At 39.8% G+C, this 15,786-nt stretch overlaps 1 protein-coding gene and 1 long non-coding RNA gene across 4 annotated transcripts in view; one reads left to right on the top strand and one right to left on the bottom strand.

The window, feature by feature from the left end:
* Nucleotides 1-630, bottom strand: part of IGF1 (insulin like growth factor 1) — a 77,198-nt gene extending 76,568 nt beyond the window's left edge. For all 3 annotated transcript variants that reach the window (XM_033220874.1, XM_033220875.1, XM_033220870.1), the window contains exon 1: nt 304-630. In XM_033220874.1, the coding sequence (XP_033076765.1) occupies nt 304-366 (63 nt within the window). In that variant the 5' untranslated portion in view covers nt 367-630. The remainder of the gene's footprint in view (nt 1-303) is intronic.
* Nucleotides 631-3,728: 3,098 nt separating this feature from the next.
* The window catches only part of LOC117089530, a 231,079-nt gene continuing 219,021 nt past the window's right edge, over nt 3,729-15,786 (top strand). The window contains exon 1 of the long non-coding RNA XR_004439647.1: nt 3,729-3,855. This is a non-coding gene — a long non-coding RNA (uncharacterized LOC117089530). The remainder of the gene's footprint in view (nt 3,856-15,786) is intronic.

Raw genomic sequence — 15,786 nt, 5'->3', positions numbered from 1 at the left:
CCTTAGCCATAGACAGGATTTAAAGGAATCTTCTATAATGACACCACGGAAGCCCTGCAGAAGTGGAGGATTTAGCGTAAGTACCTTGCAATAGTTTCTACTCAGACAGATATCTGTGCAAATGCATCCATCTCCCCGAGCTATTTTTCAGATTCCACAGAATTGCATATTCAGCAATTTATAAATAACTCCCAGTTCCGAAACAATGAAAATTTTAAAGTGAATAACAGTTCTAGGCAGAAGCAAACAGTACACAATTTAAATAAAATTCCCCAATGACTTCAAAGAGTAAGAAATATTTACCTTCAAGAAATCACAAAAGCAGCACTTAAATAATTGGGTTGGAAGACTGCTGATTTTTCCCATTGCTTCTGAAGTACAAAGTCTGAAAATGAATTGGTTAGCAGGAATAATGAAGCAAAAAGAAATCCAGAGAGATGGGAGATGTTGAGAGCAATGTCACATTTCAATTTTGAGGACTTTATTCCATTGCGCAGGCTCTATGTGCTCTGAATTTAGCAGTGACAGTGAGATTTAGCAAACAGAAGAGGGATTTAGAGAAAATCCTCACATTTATCTACAAAACACAGACACTGTAGACAGGAAACAGCTGGGGGAACATTTGCCTTCTCTCTCTCTCCCTCTTCTGGCAAAGTTATCGAGTAAGGACTTTTTTGGGCATGGTGACAAATAACATCATACCTTTGCATTTTAAAACTAGAGCACAGAAGCATTTTTTTCCCTTAAAAGAATGTGTGTTAGTGACAGGGTTAGCAGACATTAAAATACTTATGCTGCCATAGAAAATAAGGATCTGTTTTCTGATTAACTTTCTGCTGGGCACGAAGACACACACGTCTGCTCATACACCTTACCAGTATTAAAGGAATATACATGGGGGATGGGAGAGCAGTTTTACATTCTAGAGCAAATGCAAAATATAAAACAAAAAAGAAAGAAAGAACGATAAGACCCTCTCCAGCAAACTCTAAATTTTAACCCCGAAGTGACTGGGGTAAAGTAGATTGGAAGACAGCACTCGGGTGACCCCTTGTCCTAGTTGCCAAGTGAGCGGAGTGATCTCATTTCCTAGAACCTATGGAGGGGCAGGCAGCATCCGATTGGTCTCTTTAGGACACTGTCTCATACTTTCTCTCCTGCGATGAGGCAAAGATTATGCCAAGCTGTAAAAACCAACTGAAATAGAACATTTTTCTTTATTCTTTAACTAGGTTGCCTGTCACTGTCCCCTCCCTACCCCACCACTCTGGGAGAAGGGGACCTGGGGGCCAAACAATTTTCCTGTTGTTTGAATTTTCCACATAACTCAAACCTGTGTGTGTGTGTGTGTGTGTGAGACAGGGAGTCTGTGTGCCAGAGTATGTTTTCTTTCTCTGATTTTTGTGTATTCTAAATAACACCAGCTGGCTAGCAATACCCTCTCAAGGGTTATGATGTCATTCAAATCCCTCAACTGGGTGACTGGCCGGCAACATGGTCCAAGCCAGCTGTTTTGCTATTTATAATGTACACTTGCCTTTGCCATTGAGAATTCAGTTCTGATCTTTTGTTGATACAGTGTGTACCTATTTCCCTTTGGTTTTGTGAAGCAGTAGATAAGAAAGTGGATTATAAAATAAGGTTGCAAAAGCCCAGAGCAGACATACCTCTTTCCCTAGAGAGCTTTCCAGGCCTGGTTTCCCAGGAGTGGTAGAAATAACCTGGACCTTGAATTTTTTCTTTTCTTTTTTTTTTATTTCCCACATGACTCTCAGGGACTGACACATCAACTGAAAACAGAGTTCTGCTTGAAATCCTACTCTGGCTCTTTATGTTATCCTGGGGCCAGAAATTTGTTTGTAGAAGTGGATGCCCTAACAAAAAACAAACAAACCTGTTTTCTTTGGAAGGGGGTTGGGTTTGTTTGGGTCTTCTGTGTGGTTAATACCTTGTAGCAATGTTTACCTTTCAGAAATCAAAGTTAGAAATCTGGAATTATGTTGTGTCAATGGTGCACTATGTTCAGCAACATTTTGTGAGCTCTACTATGTGCCCAACTACACACATCCCTAGGAAAACAAAGAGGAAGAAGATATGGTCAAGTCCCTTCAGGGGCTTGCAGTTGAATGTCAGAGACAAAGAGGAACACTTCACAGTCATGTGATGGGCATGTGCTCTTTTTAAAAACATGAACAGTGCACAATGAGAGGGAGTGACACATTCTCTGGGAAGATAGGGGAGTAAAATATTTTGGAAAATCCAAAATGAGGGAGGCAAACTGTGTCATGAGAGGCTTTGGGGTACCATGTTGGGAAATTTCAGTGGATGGGATTTGACCCAAAGAGTATACTAAGAGGTATCATCGAGAGGTGGCCCGGTAGGTGGCCCTGGATTATTCTTAATGCAGGGATTACCCACATGTGCAGCTGTGTGAGTAATCCCTGCATTTAAGAATAATCTGTGGCTTCCTTTAATAAGCTCTCCTTGTGCACTTGATTTACAACAAATCTTTTTCTTTTCTGCGGTTTTTGTGGATCACACCCTTTCTGAAAAATGTCTATCCTCTTATGGACTTTGATGATGTAGATTGTATGGAACAAAAGAGCTGATCTCACCTGTCTTCCAGATGAGAAAGAACCTCTTCAACCAAGTTTGGAGAGTCAGACACTGGCTGGAGTCTTGGTGCTAAGTTCCTTGTTCCAACATTGGGCACCATTACAGGTAAAGGCCAGGGCTTTGTTTAACCACTTCCCATTGCAGTTTTAGCATACTTTAATTGTTCCAAGATGTCCTAGAAGCTAACTATATGTCTTCAAGTCTGTCACCCACTTTGATGTGCTCTCTTGACATGCTTGGTGCACAGATAATCTTATCCACAAGCATTTCATATGAAAGGCTGTTTTGGGGACAGATGCTGTACTTCAGCGATATTGACACACTGACTCACAGTCTCTCGGTTTTATAACCCCAATTACCCTTAAAGGATAATTAGGTTTTAATTTATGTCCCAGTTTTTATGTCACAATCAAAGAAAACTGAAATTTCAGTGAGTCGTAATTGTCATCAGCTGTGCTTTGGAAACATTCCGATGAGAGCTATCAGTTTCCAATGGGGGAAGCAATTTCCTGAAGTGATTAATGTATATTTCAATTGGGAGAATGGTCTATATTTTTGGACAGGGTGAGCCAGCAATGGAGCAGGGCAATAATTCCTAGAGAAAAGGTCATTTTCTTTGCTAATTCCAGGAGTCAATACAAAAATGAAAGAGCAATAAACGTGCCACCAGATTACTTTTTAATGGTTAAGTGCTGTACCTGCTTAGGAGTAAAAGAAATGAATGCACCTATTACTACAAATTCAAGGTAGTAGTAAATCTAAAGCCCAAGAAGAGTTCAGGTTATGAGGTCCCATTGGAGAGAAACATCTAGGGTCATTATAAAATCATGGAATGATTATGTAGTCTCCTGCCTGCAAAAATCTGACAGTGAGATATGGCCACCAAAATAGCTAACTGCAAGGATGTGCTCATCATAAGAATATCCACTCCTGGAAATTCAGAGATTCACAGTTTCACCTTTTGCATGTGTAATGCCTATGGGATATAAATAACTCTCCCCTAAAGCCTTCTTCTTGAGTAGCATATTTGCATAAAGCTACAGCCTCAGAAGCCTTCTGACACCTTTCGTGCACACACAGAAAAAATTGTTCATTTCCTTAAAGGGCAAGCTGGCTAAGGTTCACAGAAAGCATGGGTGGGGTGGGCAAGGAGGCCCTGTCTTCTCCCTAACTTTTTTTTTTCTTCTAAAACCATGTTCCCAGTCTCCTGTGTTAACTGGAGAGGCGTTAGTCCAAAAGGTAATTTCATATCCATGTACAATAGGGCATGTTTACAATTTATTTCATTAATGTCTTTGCTGATTCCCAAGGAAAGCTCAGAATGGACATTTGGAGGTAAGGGAATTTTGGAATCAAATAAAGGGTGAGGCATAAGGTTCTAGGGCAACCACCGGGCAAAGAACTTGGGGGAAACTATTGGATGCTTCTCTTGGATCATGGTTTGTGAGGATGGTTGGTCATGGGTTGCTCAAACTAATGTTTGAGGTCAAGAACTTGTCAATTCAGAATATAAAACTCAGAGGAAAAGACAGAGTTTCAAAAACTCAACATGCTGCTGAGCAAGTGGCCTAATGTCAGCTCCAAAACATCTGCTCAGAAAGATTCCTGTGATTCCCCAGGAAGATTTGCTCAAAGGAGCTGCTCTAACTCCTTGAAGAAGCGTTTCGCCCACGACTAGGGAAAACAGAAATAGGGAGGAGAAATCCTCTCACTAAAGAAATCAGTGCTTTGTTTTCAACATCGATCTTGGATCTTATTTCTTCTAAAATGTCAAAAGGACAAATGCTGGAAACAGAAACGAAACTGTTGTGGTTGTGTGAACAAAGTTGTTCTTCGTTATGGCAGAGGAGAAGTCACGGCATGGGGTAAGGGTGGGTTGGTGGAGTGAGAGAACTTGAGGACTCGTCACACTTGCCCCACGTTGCGTAGAAGGTGGGGAAAAGAGACACCAATGCCAAACTTCAGGGGCAGGACCCACGTAAACGCTTTCTTGGGGAATAAAAAAATGTGCGCGCCCTCTAGTGGACTTCTGAGAAACTGCCACTGCACTCTTGACCGTGGCTGTGCGTTCTGTCAGGAGTGGGGGGTTTTTTGAAAGTTCTGGGTTTAAATACATTTTAAGCTGCATTTATCTTTAGTTTTATTAAGTCTTTTGAAATAAGTAAGATAGATATTCAATTCACTGTAGTTTAAAAAGGGGAAGATTGATAATGGGGGAAAGAAAGATCATAAACTTCATCAGGGCATGGATGGATTCCTCACGGCCATATTCCCAGCTCCTAATTCCGGGTGCATGAGCTCGAAACATTTTGTTGAATGAATGAAAGTCTGGAAAAAAAATGATGATAAAGGTAAAATGTAAAAATTGCGTAAACCCCTTGAGGGTAAAATAACCAACCTCCTCATTTTATAAGAAAAATAAGACCAGGAAGAGGGTCTGTTGGAGGATAGAAAAATGACTTGTCAAGCAAGACACATTTAGGTGCTCACAAAATAGAATTCAAACCCAGTCTCCTTGTCTGTTCCGCAGTATTTCTATCATATTAGTTTTCAAAATGTGGGTTATAACACCCCTGGTTAAAGATGTGGCGTTAAAGAATCACTTAAGTATAGAGGTGGTTCCATTTACAATTCTCTTTCTGATCCTGAATTTCCAAAGAAGAAAGTCTCAGTTTGGCACTAGTTTGTCTTCAGTGCTTCCCTAGCGCTCATTAGTCTCTCTTTATTTTATTATTTTTTTACATTTAAGTTTTAATTTTTGTGGGTATGTAGTAGGTATATATATTTATGGGACACAGGAGATATTTTGATACCGGCATGAAATGTGAAATAAACACATCATGGAGAATTGGGTATCCACCTCCTCAAGCATTTATCCTTTGTGTTACAAAAACCTCTCTTTTTAACAACCAAAAAGTGACTCTCCAGTCCAAAGTCTTTCCGGCAGAAGTTTCTATCCAGAATTTAATAATACTATTTTGTTTTTATGGAATTTGCTTTTAAGCAAACCTTCTGTTTAAGGCAAATGATGCTATATTTAAAATAGATATTTTAAAGTTTAGTTTTAAAACATATGTATATAAGTCTTAAGAATATCAAGTTAAGGAAAACATATATATTTAAAGTAAGTAAATAATTTGACAGGTGGCCGATGGTTATGACACACAATTGTAGGTGGTGTTTGAAAGCCTGGTGTTTGGAAATCACTACAATAACATGCCATTGTGTTAGAAAAACAAATACATAGTCACAACATAAAGGCAGGGAACAAAGACCCTCTACATAAAAAGATGCCACCATATAAATGCATTAATTACATTTCTAGATAATTTTAATCTCCATTAAGCTCACTCATTTTTCACTTCAGTCTTTCACAGAGACTGGAAATGTTGAAGAGGGGTTGTCAGCCAGAAAAGCGTCTGAGTTAGGCCTTGAAGCATGAATTCACCTCCAAGATGAAAAACAATGATAAAGGCTATTCCAGGCAGAGGGAACAGCATGAGTAAACTTATGTAGGGATGAGAAAGTTCACAGCGATGGGGGGATGTGGGAGCTGAGACTGTGGCTATGAGCTCAGAGTCCTGCCCTGTGGAACCCTTTTACCTCTCACTCCCCATCAATAGCCTCCTTCACACAGTTGGAAGACTGGAAAACAGTCTTAATTTTCTCATGTTCCCTTGTACACAAAGATTTGTGTGTAACTAAGTCTGTGATTAGCCCTGGGAATGACAGAGTGCCTCAAGGTAAATAGCAGATGTGGGTTACATCAAAGCCTAGGCCCACGAGAGGCAAGCCTGGGTAAGAACTGAGGTACATATTGATCATCTATTCACCTTTCCAGATATTCCGTTTGTAAAGCTTAATTGCAGTGTTTATATTTGGGAGGTAGATTTTAATAGAAAAATGAAATGATTGCACTTGATAAAGATTTTCCATTGGAAGAGTTGAGGCAAGATCTTGTTTCTGGGGAGCACTGAACTCTCTAGGAATGCAGGTTCATCAGAACATCACACACTTCTTGTGGGCTGATTAAGGAAGTTTTATTATGCTCCATGAAAGCAGTGCATGCAACCCCAGTCTCAATCTTTTACCTCCAGATGGCTAACTGTGGAACTTCTCAGGGTGCTTCCTGTTGGGGTCCTCTGCATAAACAGAAGTTAGGACATTCAATTGCAGAGGGGATGCTGCATCCAGAATAGCCCTTCGTAATGCTCTATCTGGGAAGCACATACCCTTCAAAATAGTATCTTGTCCTGGCTGGGCGCAGTGGCTCAAGCCTGTAATCCCAGCACTTTGGGAGCCCGAGGTGGGCGGATCGCCTGAGGTCAGGAGTTCGAGACCAGCCTGACCAACATGGAGAAACCCCGACTCTACTAAAAGAATTAGTGGGGCATGGTGGCTGGTGCCTGTAATCCCAGCCACTCGGCAGGCTGAGGCAGGAGAATCTCTTGAACCCAGGAGGCAGAGGTTGTGGTAAGCCAAGATCGTGTCATTGCACTCCAGCCTGGGCAGCAAGAGCAAAACTCTGCCTTAAAAAAAAAAAAAAATAGTATCTCGTCCTTTGCCCAACACAAACTCTTTAACACGGGTTAAACACCTTGCAGACACTCAGATATTCCTAGGACACCCTTGGCTCCTTTCACAATACCTTTCACAAATACCTCAGCTTCTTTTGGAGCTCCAGATAAAATGTTAAACCCAGTTGTATTAGTCACGGTTCTCCAGAGAAACAAAATCAACAGGATGTATACAAGTATATATAGAGAGGTTTATTTTAGGGAATTGGCTCACATGATTGTGGCAGCTTGGAAAGTCAATGTCTGCAGGGTAGACCAGCAGGCTGGAGAACCAGGGAGGGGGGCAGAGGCAGTCTGCTGGCAGAATTTCTTCTTCTGAGGGAGAGGTCAGTCTCTTTTTACTAAGGCCTTCAACTGATTAGATGGGACCACTCACATTATGGAGGTAATCTCCTTTACTCTACTGACTTAAATGTTAATCTCACCTTAAAAAGTCACAGAGACATCTACAGTGATGCTTGGCAAAGTATTTGGGTACTGTGGCCTAGCTAAGTGGACACATAAAATTAACCATCATATCAGTGCCTCTCAAAAGGTGCACTCACTGGTCCTCCCTCACTAAAACTGAATAGTAATAATAATATTTTCCAAGTGGCAAAAAAGAAAACCCAAGTTAATAAATTATATTTTCCAATTCTAAGTTTTCTTCTCATTCATTTTTCTTACACCTGTGACTCCTGCACTTACTGTTTCTTGATCATTGCCAAAAAGAAGTTGTGGCCACTTGGCTTGGCCGTGTCATTAATATTTTATGAAGATGACGCTCATTGGCAACAAGAAAATAAACAGTGGTTTTTTTTTTTTTTTTTTTTTTGGTCTTATCCTAGGACACACACGCACACCACTCAAACACATGAAAACAAATACAAAAATAGGCACCTGTGCTTAGTTTCTCTAGATAATAAAAGTACACTCATTCGCTGATAAGAAAGTTAGCTGTTTACACCAATGGAGAGAAGTTTCAGGCCTAAGGTGATATTTGAGTTGGGATGATTTCCTGCCCTTTAGCAACATTGGGAGAGAGCTTTTACAACATGTTTATGCCTCTAGAGACTGACTCTGTGCCTGATCCTATGTGCGGCTATGAACCTTTGTGTAGCATGAGGCAAGTGATTTTTAGCACCTCTAATACTTTTCTGCATTTTTTTTTACATTAAGCCGGTATTTTATAGTCAGGAAAAGTCTCCCAAAACAATTATATGAAACATGATTGATAGGTGCTATTTGTACCATCTGTTCTTAGTGTTGACTGAAAATGTAGCATATACATGTGTGTTTATGTGGATGTGTATTTTTTTATTATACCTTAAGTTCTGGAATATATGTGTGGAACATGCAGGTTTGTTACATTGGTATACATGTGCCATGGTGGTTTGCTACATCCATCAACCTGTCATCTACATTAAGTATTTCTCTTAATGCTATCCCTCCCCTAGCCTCCCACCCCCAGACAGGCTCCGGTGTGTGACGTTGCCATCCCTGTGCCCGTATGTTCTCGTTGTTCAACTCCCACATATGAGTGAGAACATGCGATGTTTGGTTTTCTGTTCCTGTGTTAGTTTGCTGAGAATGATGTCCCTGCAAAGAACATGAACTTATTCTTTTTTATGGTTGCATAGTATTCTATGGTATATATGTGCCACATTTTCTTTATCCAGTCAATCATTGATGGGCATTTAGGTTGGTTCCAAATCTTTGCTGTTGTGAATAGTGCTGCAGTAAACATACGTGTGCAAGTGTCTTTATAGTAGAATGATTTATATTCCTTTGGATATGTACCCAATAATGGGATTACTGGGTCAAGTGGTATTTTTGGTTCTAGATCCTTGAAGAATCGTCACACTGCTGTCCACAATGGTTGAACTAATTTACTCTCCCATCAACAATGTAAAAGCATTTCTATTTCTCCAAACCCTCTTCAGCATCTGTTGTTTCCCGCCATTCTAACGGGCGGTGGTTTTGATTTGCATTTCTCTAATGACCAATGATGAAGAGCTTTTTTTCATACATTTTTTGGCCACATAAATGTCTTCTTTTGAAAAGTGTCTATTCATATCTTTTGCCCACTTTTTGATGGGGTTGTTTGTTTTTTTCTTGTAAATTTGTTTAAGTTCCTTGTAGATTCTGGATATTACCCTTTGTCAGATGGATACACTGCAAAAATCTTCTCCCATTCTGTAGTTTGCCTGTTCATTCTGATGATAGTTTCTTTTGCTGTGCAGAAGCTCTTTAGTTTAATTAGATCCTATTTAACTATCTTGGCTTTTGTTGCAATTGTTTTTGGTGTTTTAGTCATGGAGTGTTTGCCCATGTCTATGTCCTGGATGGTATTGCCTAGGTTTTCTTCTAGGATCTTTATGGTTTTAAGTCTTTCATTTAAGTTTTCCCAACATCATTTATTAAATAGGGAATCCTTTCCCCATTGCTTGTTTTTGTCAGGTTTGTCAAAGATCAGATGGTTGTGGATGTGTGGCACTATTTCTGAGGTCTCTGTTCTGTTCCATTGGACTATTTATCTGTTTTGGTACCAGTACCATGCTGTTTTGGTTACTGTAGCCTTTTAGTATAGTTTGAAGTTAGGTAGCATGACGCCTCCAGCTTTGTTCCTTCTGCTTAGGATTGTCTTGGCTATACGGGCTTTTTTTTTTTTTTTTTTTTTTCTCGGTTCCATATGAAATTTAAGATAGTTTTTTTTTTTTTTTTTTTCTAATTCTGTGAAGAAAGTCAATGGTACCTTGATGGGAATAGCATTGAATCTATAATTACTTTGGGCAGTATGGACATTTTCATGATATTGATTCTTCCTATCCATGAGCATGGAATGTTTTTCCATTTGTTTGTGTCCTCTCTGATTTCCTTGAGCAGTTGTTTGTAGTTCTCCTTGAAGAGGTCCTTCACATCCCTTGTAAGTTGTAGTCCTAGGTATTTTATTCTCTTTGTAGCAATTGTGAATGGGAATTCACTCATGATTTGGCTCTCTGTTTGTCTGTTATTGGTGTATAGGAATACTTGTATCCTGAGATACAAGTATTTTGTATCCTGAGACTTTGCTGAAGTTGCTTATCAGTTTAAGGAGATTTTGGGCTGAGACGATGGGTTTTTCTAAATATGTAATCATGTCATCTTCAAACAGAGACAATTTGACTTCCTCTTTTCCCATTTGGAAAACCTTTGCTTCTTTCTCTTGCCTGATTGCCCTGGCCAGAATGTCCAATGCTATGTTGGATAGAAGTGGTGAGAGAGGGCATCTTTGCCTTGTGCTGGTTTCCAGAGGGAACACTTCCAGCTTTTGCCCATTCAGTATGATATTGGCTGTGGATTTGTCATATTAGCACTTATTATTTTGAGACACATTCCATCAATACCTAGTTTATTGAGAGTTTTTAGCATGAAGCACTGTTGAATTTTATTGAAGGCCTTTTCTGCATCTATTGAGATAATCATGTGGTTTTTGTCTTTGGTTCTGTTTATATGATGGATTACGTTTATTGGTTTGCATATCCTGAACCAGCCTTGCATCCCAGGGATGAAGCCGACTTGATTATCATGGATAAGCTTTTTGATGTGCTGCTGGATTCAGTTTGCTAGTATTTTATTGAGAAGTTTTGCATCGATATTCATCAGGGATATTGATCTGAAATTTTCTTTTTTTGTTGTGTCTCTGCCAGGTTTTGGTATCAGGATGATGCTGGCTTCATAAAATGAATTAGGGAGGATTCCCTCTTTTTCTCTTGTTTGGAATACTTTCAGAAGGAATGGTACCAGCTCCTCTTTGTACCTCTAGAAGAATTTGGCTGTGAATCTGTCTGGTCCTGGGATTTTTTTTTGGCTGGTAGGCTATTAATTACTGCCTCAATTTCAGTACTAGTTATTGATTTATTCAAGGATTTGACTTCCTCCTGGTTTAGTTTTGGGAGGATGTATGTGTCCAGCAATTTATCCATTTCTTCTAGATTTTCTAGTTTGTTTCCATAGAGATTTTTATAGTATTCTCTGAAGGTAGTTTGTATTTCTGTGGGATCAGTGATGATATCCCCTTTACTATTTTTATTGTGTCTATTTGATTCTTCTCTCTTTTCTTCCTTATTAGTCTGGCTAACAGTCTATCTATTTTATTAATCTTTACAAAGAACCAGCTCCTGGATTCATTGATTTTTTGATGGGTTTTTCATGTCTCTATGTCTTCCAGTTCTGCTCTGATCTTAGTTATTTCGTGTCTTCTGCTAGCTTTTGAATTTGTTTGCTCTTGCTTCTCTAGTTCTTTTAATTGTGGTGTTAGGGTATTAATTTTTGATCTTTCCCACTCTTTCCTGTGGACATTTAGTGCTATAAATTTCTCTCTAAACACTGCTTTAGTTGTGTCCCAGAGATTCTGGTAAGTTGTGTCTTTGCTCTCATTGGTTTCAGGGAACTTATTTATTTCTGCCTTCATTTCATTATTTAGCCAGTATTCATTCAGGAGCAGGTTGTTCAGTTTTTATGTAGTTTTGAAGTTTTGAGTGAGTTTCTTGATCGTAGGTTCTAATTTGATTGCACTGTGGCCCGAGAGACTGTTTGTTATGATTTCCATTCTTTTGCATTTGCTGAGGAGTGTTTTACTTCCAATTATGTGGTCAATTTTAGAATAAGTGTGATGTGGTGCTGAGAAGAATGTATATTCAGTTTATTTGGGGTGGAGAGTTCTGTAGATGTCTATTAGGTCCACTTGGTCCAGAGCTAAGTTCAAGTCCTGAATATCCTTGTTAATTTTCTGTCTCATCGATCTATCTGATATTGACAGTGGGGAATTAAAGTCTCCCACTATTATTGTGTGGGAGTCTAAGTCTCTTTTTAGGTCTCTAAGAACTCGCTTTATGAATCTGAGTGCTCCTGTATTGGGTGCATGTGTATTTAGGATAGTTAGTTCTTCTTGTTGCATTGATCCCTTTACCGTTATGTAATACCCTTTGTCTTCTTTGAACTTTGTTGTTTTCAAGTCTGTCTTATCAGAGACTAGGATTGCAACCTCTTCTCTTTTTTTATTTCCATTTGCTTGGTAAATCTTCCTCCATCCCTTTATTTTGAACCTGTGTGTGTTTGCATGTGAGATCGGTCTCCTGAATACAGCACACTAATGGGTCTTGACTCTTTATCCCATTTACCAGTCTGTGCCTTTTAATTGGTGCATTTAGCCCATTTACATTTAAGGTTAATATTGTTATGTGTGAATTTGAACCTGTCATTATGATGCTAGCTGCTTATTTTGCCCATTAGCTGATGCAGTTTCTTCATAGTGTTGATGATCTTTAAAGTACCAGTTTTTCCTTTACACATGTTGTGCTTCCTTCAGGAGTTCTTGTAAGGCAGGCCTGGTGGTGACAAAATCCCTCAGCATTTGCTTGTCTATAAAGGATTTTATTTCTCCTTCACTTATGAAGCTTAGTTTGGCTGAATATGAAATTCTGGGTTGAAAATTCTTTTTTTTTTTTTTTTTTTTAAGAATGTTAAATATTGGTCCTCACTCTCTTCTGGCTTGTAGGCTTCCTGCAGACAGATCTGCTCTTAGTCTGATGGGCTCCCCTTTGTGGGTAACCCAACCTTTCTCTCTGTCTGCCCTTAACGTTTTTTCCTTCATTTCAACCTAGATGAATCTGATGATTATGTGTCTTGGGGTTGCTCTTCTCGAGAAGTATCTTTGTGGTGTTTTCTGTATTTCCTAAATTTGAATGTTTGCCTGTCTTGCTAGGTTGGGGAAGTTCTCCTGGATAATATCCTGAAGGGTGTTTTCCAGCTTGCTTCCATTCTCCCCATCACTTTCAGGTACACCATTCAAACGTAGGTTTGGTCTTTTCACATAGTCCCATATTTCTTGGAGGTTTTGTTCATTCCTTTTTATTCGTTTTTCTCTAATCTTGTCTTCACACTTTGTTTCATTAAGTTGGTCTTCAATCTCTGATATCCTTTCTTCCGCTTGATCGATTTGGCTATTGATACTTGTGTATGCTTCACAATGTTCTCAAGCTGTTTCTTTCAGCTCCATCAGGTCATTTATGTTAGTCTCTTAAGTGGTTATTGTAGTTATCAATTCCTCTAACCTTTTATCAAGGTTCTTAGCTTCCTTGTATTGGGTTAGAACATGCTCCTTTAGCTTGGAGGTGTTTGTTTTTACCCATATTCTGAAGCCTACTCTGCCAATTCATCAAACTCATTCTATGTCCAGTTTTGTTCCCTTGTTGGTGAGACGTTGTGATCCTTTGGAGGAGAAGAGGCATTCTGGTTTTTGGAATTTTCAGCCTATTTGCACTGGTTTTTCCTCATCTTTGTGGATTTATCTGCCTTTGGTCTTTGATGTTGGTGACCTTCGGATGGAGTTTTTTGTTGATGTCGATGCTATTTCTTTCTATTTGTTAGTTTTCCTTCTAACAGTCAGGCCCCTCTTCTGCAGGTCTGCTGGAGTTTGCAGGGGGTTCACTCCAGATCCTGTTTGCCTGGGTATCACCAGCAGAGGCTGCAGAACAGCAAAGATTGCTGTCTACCTTTCTCTGGAAGCTTTGTTCCAGAGGGGCACCTGCCAGAAGCCAGCCAGAGCTCTCCTGTATGAGGTGTCTGTCGACCCCTGCTGGGAGGTGTCTCCCTGTCAGGAGGCACGGAAATCAGGGACCCACTTGAGGAGGCAGTCTGTCCCTTAGCAGGGCTCAAATGCTATGCTGGGAGATCCACTGTTCTCTTCAGAGCTGGTAGGCAGAAATGTTTAAGTCTGCTGAAGCTGTGCCCACAGCTACCCCTTCCCCCAGGTGCTCTGTCTCAGGAAGATAGGAGTTTTATCTATAAGTCCCTGACTGGGGCTTCTGCCTTTCTTTCAGAGATGCCCTGCCCAGAGAGTTGGGTGTGTATTTAGTTACTCAGTTTTGCGCTTTACTCTTGAAACCTTTTGAGCCTCTGTAAGTATTACCTTGGTCTTGGCTTGCTTATTTGACACCTGTATTCACTTGCTTATCAAACCTCACCCTCTTATAATGCTTCTCAGGTCCATCTTCTTCCTTTCCAGTTGCCTGGCATTGTTCCATAATGGATTGATGAAATTCTGATTATTGCATGAGCTTCTAACTAGTCTTCCCTCATGGCAATCTAGCCATTGTCTTGTTGCTGAAATCGTCTTCCACACATACCACGTTAAGCAACATGCAATGACTCCTCAGAGTCCTTTGATCACATCTAAGTCTTCCTCCTGCCATTCAAAACACTCTCTTCCTCAGCAGCCTCATCTCTTGCTAATGTTCAGAATGGCTTCTTCATAACTAACCTGTTATTGTACACCAGTATGCCCCAACTCCCAGGTTAGTGCTTGGTTTTTAATAGGTGCTGAGTAAATATTTATATATTAAGAATGATATTAATATATGCCACCATTACTGAGTTTGTATTATGTTTAATACTTTATTTCATATTAATTTTAATAATCTGATTTAACTATCACTCTATTTCCATTTTTAGTTCAAAGTGGCTGGGGGCAGTTCTTGAAACATACCAGATACCCAAACATGTTTGTTGGATGAATGAAGAGAAAATTGGGCTAGAAGTTAAATGATTTGGCTGATGTCATATGGCTACTAAATTACAGATTTCAGATTCAAAATCAGGCTGTTCTAATACACAACACTATGTGCTCTTCCAGCCCAACATTACAAATTCATGCAGACTTTTCACTATACTATGTTACCTATAACAAAACAAAACAAGCAGCCAGAGAAGCATAAATAGACAATTAGTCTCCATAAGCAAGAGTTGGAAGAGCCAAGCCAGAATCTCAGGCAAAGTCTGACTCTGTCAGGAAGCCACTTATACTCTTTCAGTTATAGTAAGAGCAAAGAGCAAAGGATAGGTTTTCTGAGGTATGTCTTACTGGAGCCTTAGATGTGGGAAACTGAAGTAAAGCAAATCATAATGCCAAACTTTTATCTACTGTGTCACACTCTGATTTGGATAGGCTTTGTTCTGATGAGATGTAAAAGCCTTAACATTCCCACTTAATAGCCTGGAATGCTCTATTTCTTACAATCCTAGAGTCTTGGGTAAACTCAGTCTGTACTTCCTAAGGTTAAAGAAGCATCTACATGTTGTCCTAGGATAAATAATATAGCAAATTCCTTTCCACCTGCCCCAGAATCAGTGCAGTTTGGGAGTTTTCAGAAAGCTATTACTTTCCCTGTTTGGCAGTTCTCAAATGGGCTCATGGTAGATTAGAGACAGTTTCTGAAGTCATGCTGACTTTCTTGAAATTCAAGATAGTTTGACCAGGTTGTATGCTTACTGACTAGCATTTTGGCCTTTTGCTCCCAGTTCTTTGTGGGTTTTTTCCCCCTTTTCTTTTCCCTCTTTTCCTGGCTAATGAATACTAGCTGAACTAATTCCCTTTAATCAACTACTCTGGCTTCACATCCCTGACTCTTCACAAGGAAAATGGTGACTTCAGATTTGGATCTTGCAGGGGTTAGAGCACTGCCAACCCACTGGCAGGCTCTTTACCAGCTTGGGTTCCCATCGAGGTAGCAATCCCACATCCTGGACTGGTGAGCTTCTCTGCAAGGTGCCAAAGTTGTTAAATTCACTCCAC

Source organism: Trachypithecus francoisi, unplaced genomic scaffold (genome assembly GCF_009764315.1).
Source record: "Trachypithecus francoisi isolate TF-2019V2 unplaced genomic scaffold, Tfra_2.0 Lachesis_group11, whole genome shotgun sequence".
NCBI classification, from domain to species: Eukaryota; Metazoa; Chordata; class Mammalia; order Primates; family Cercopithecidae; genus Trachypithecus; species Trachypithecus francoisi.
This window is presented reverse-complemented; position numbering and strand designations above follow the sequence as displayed.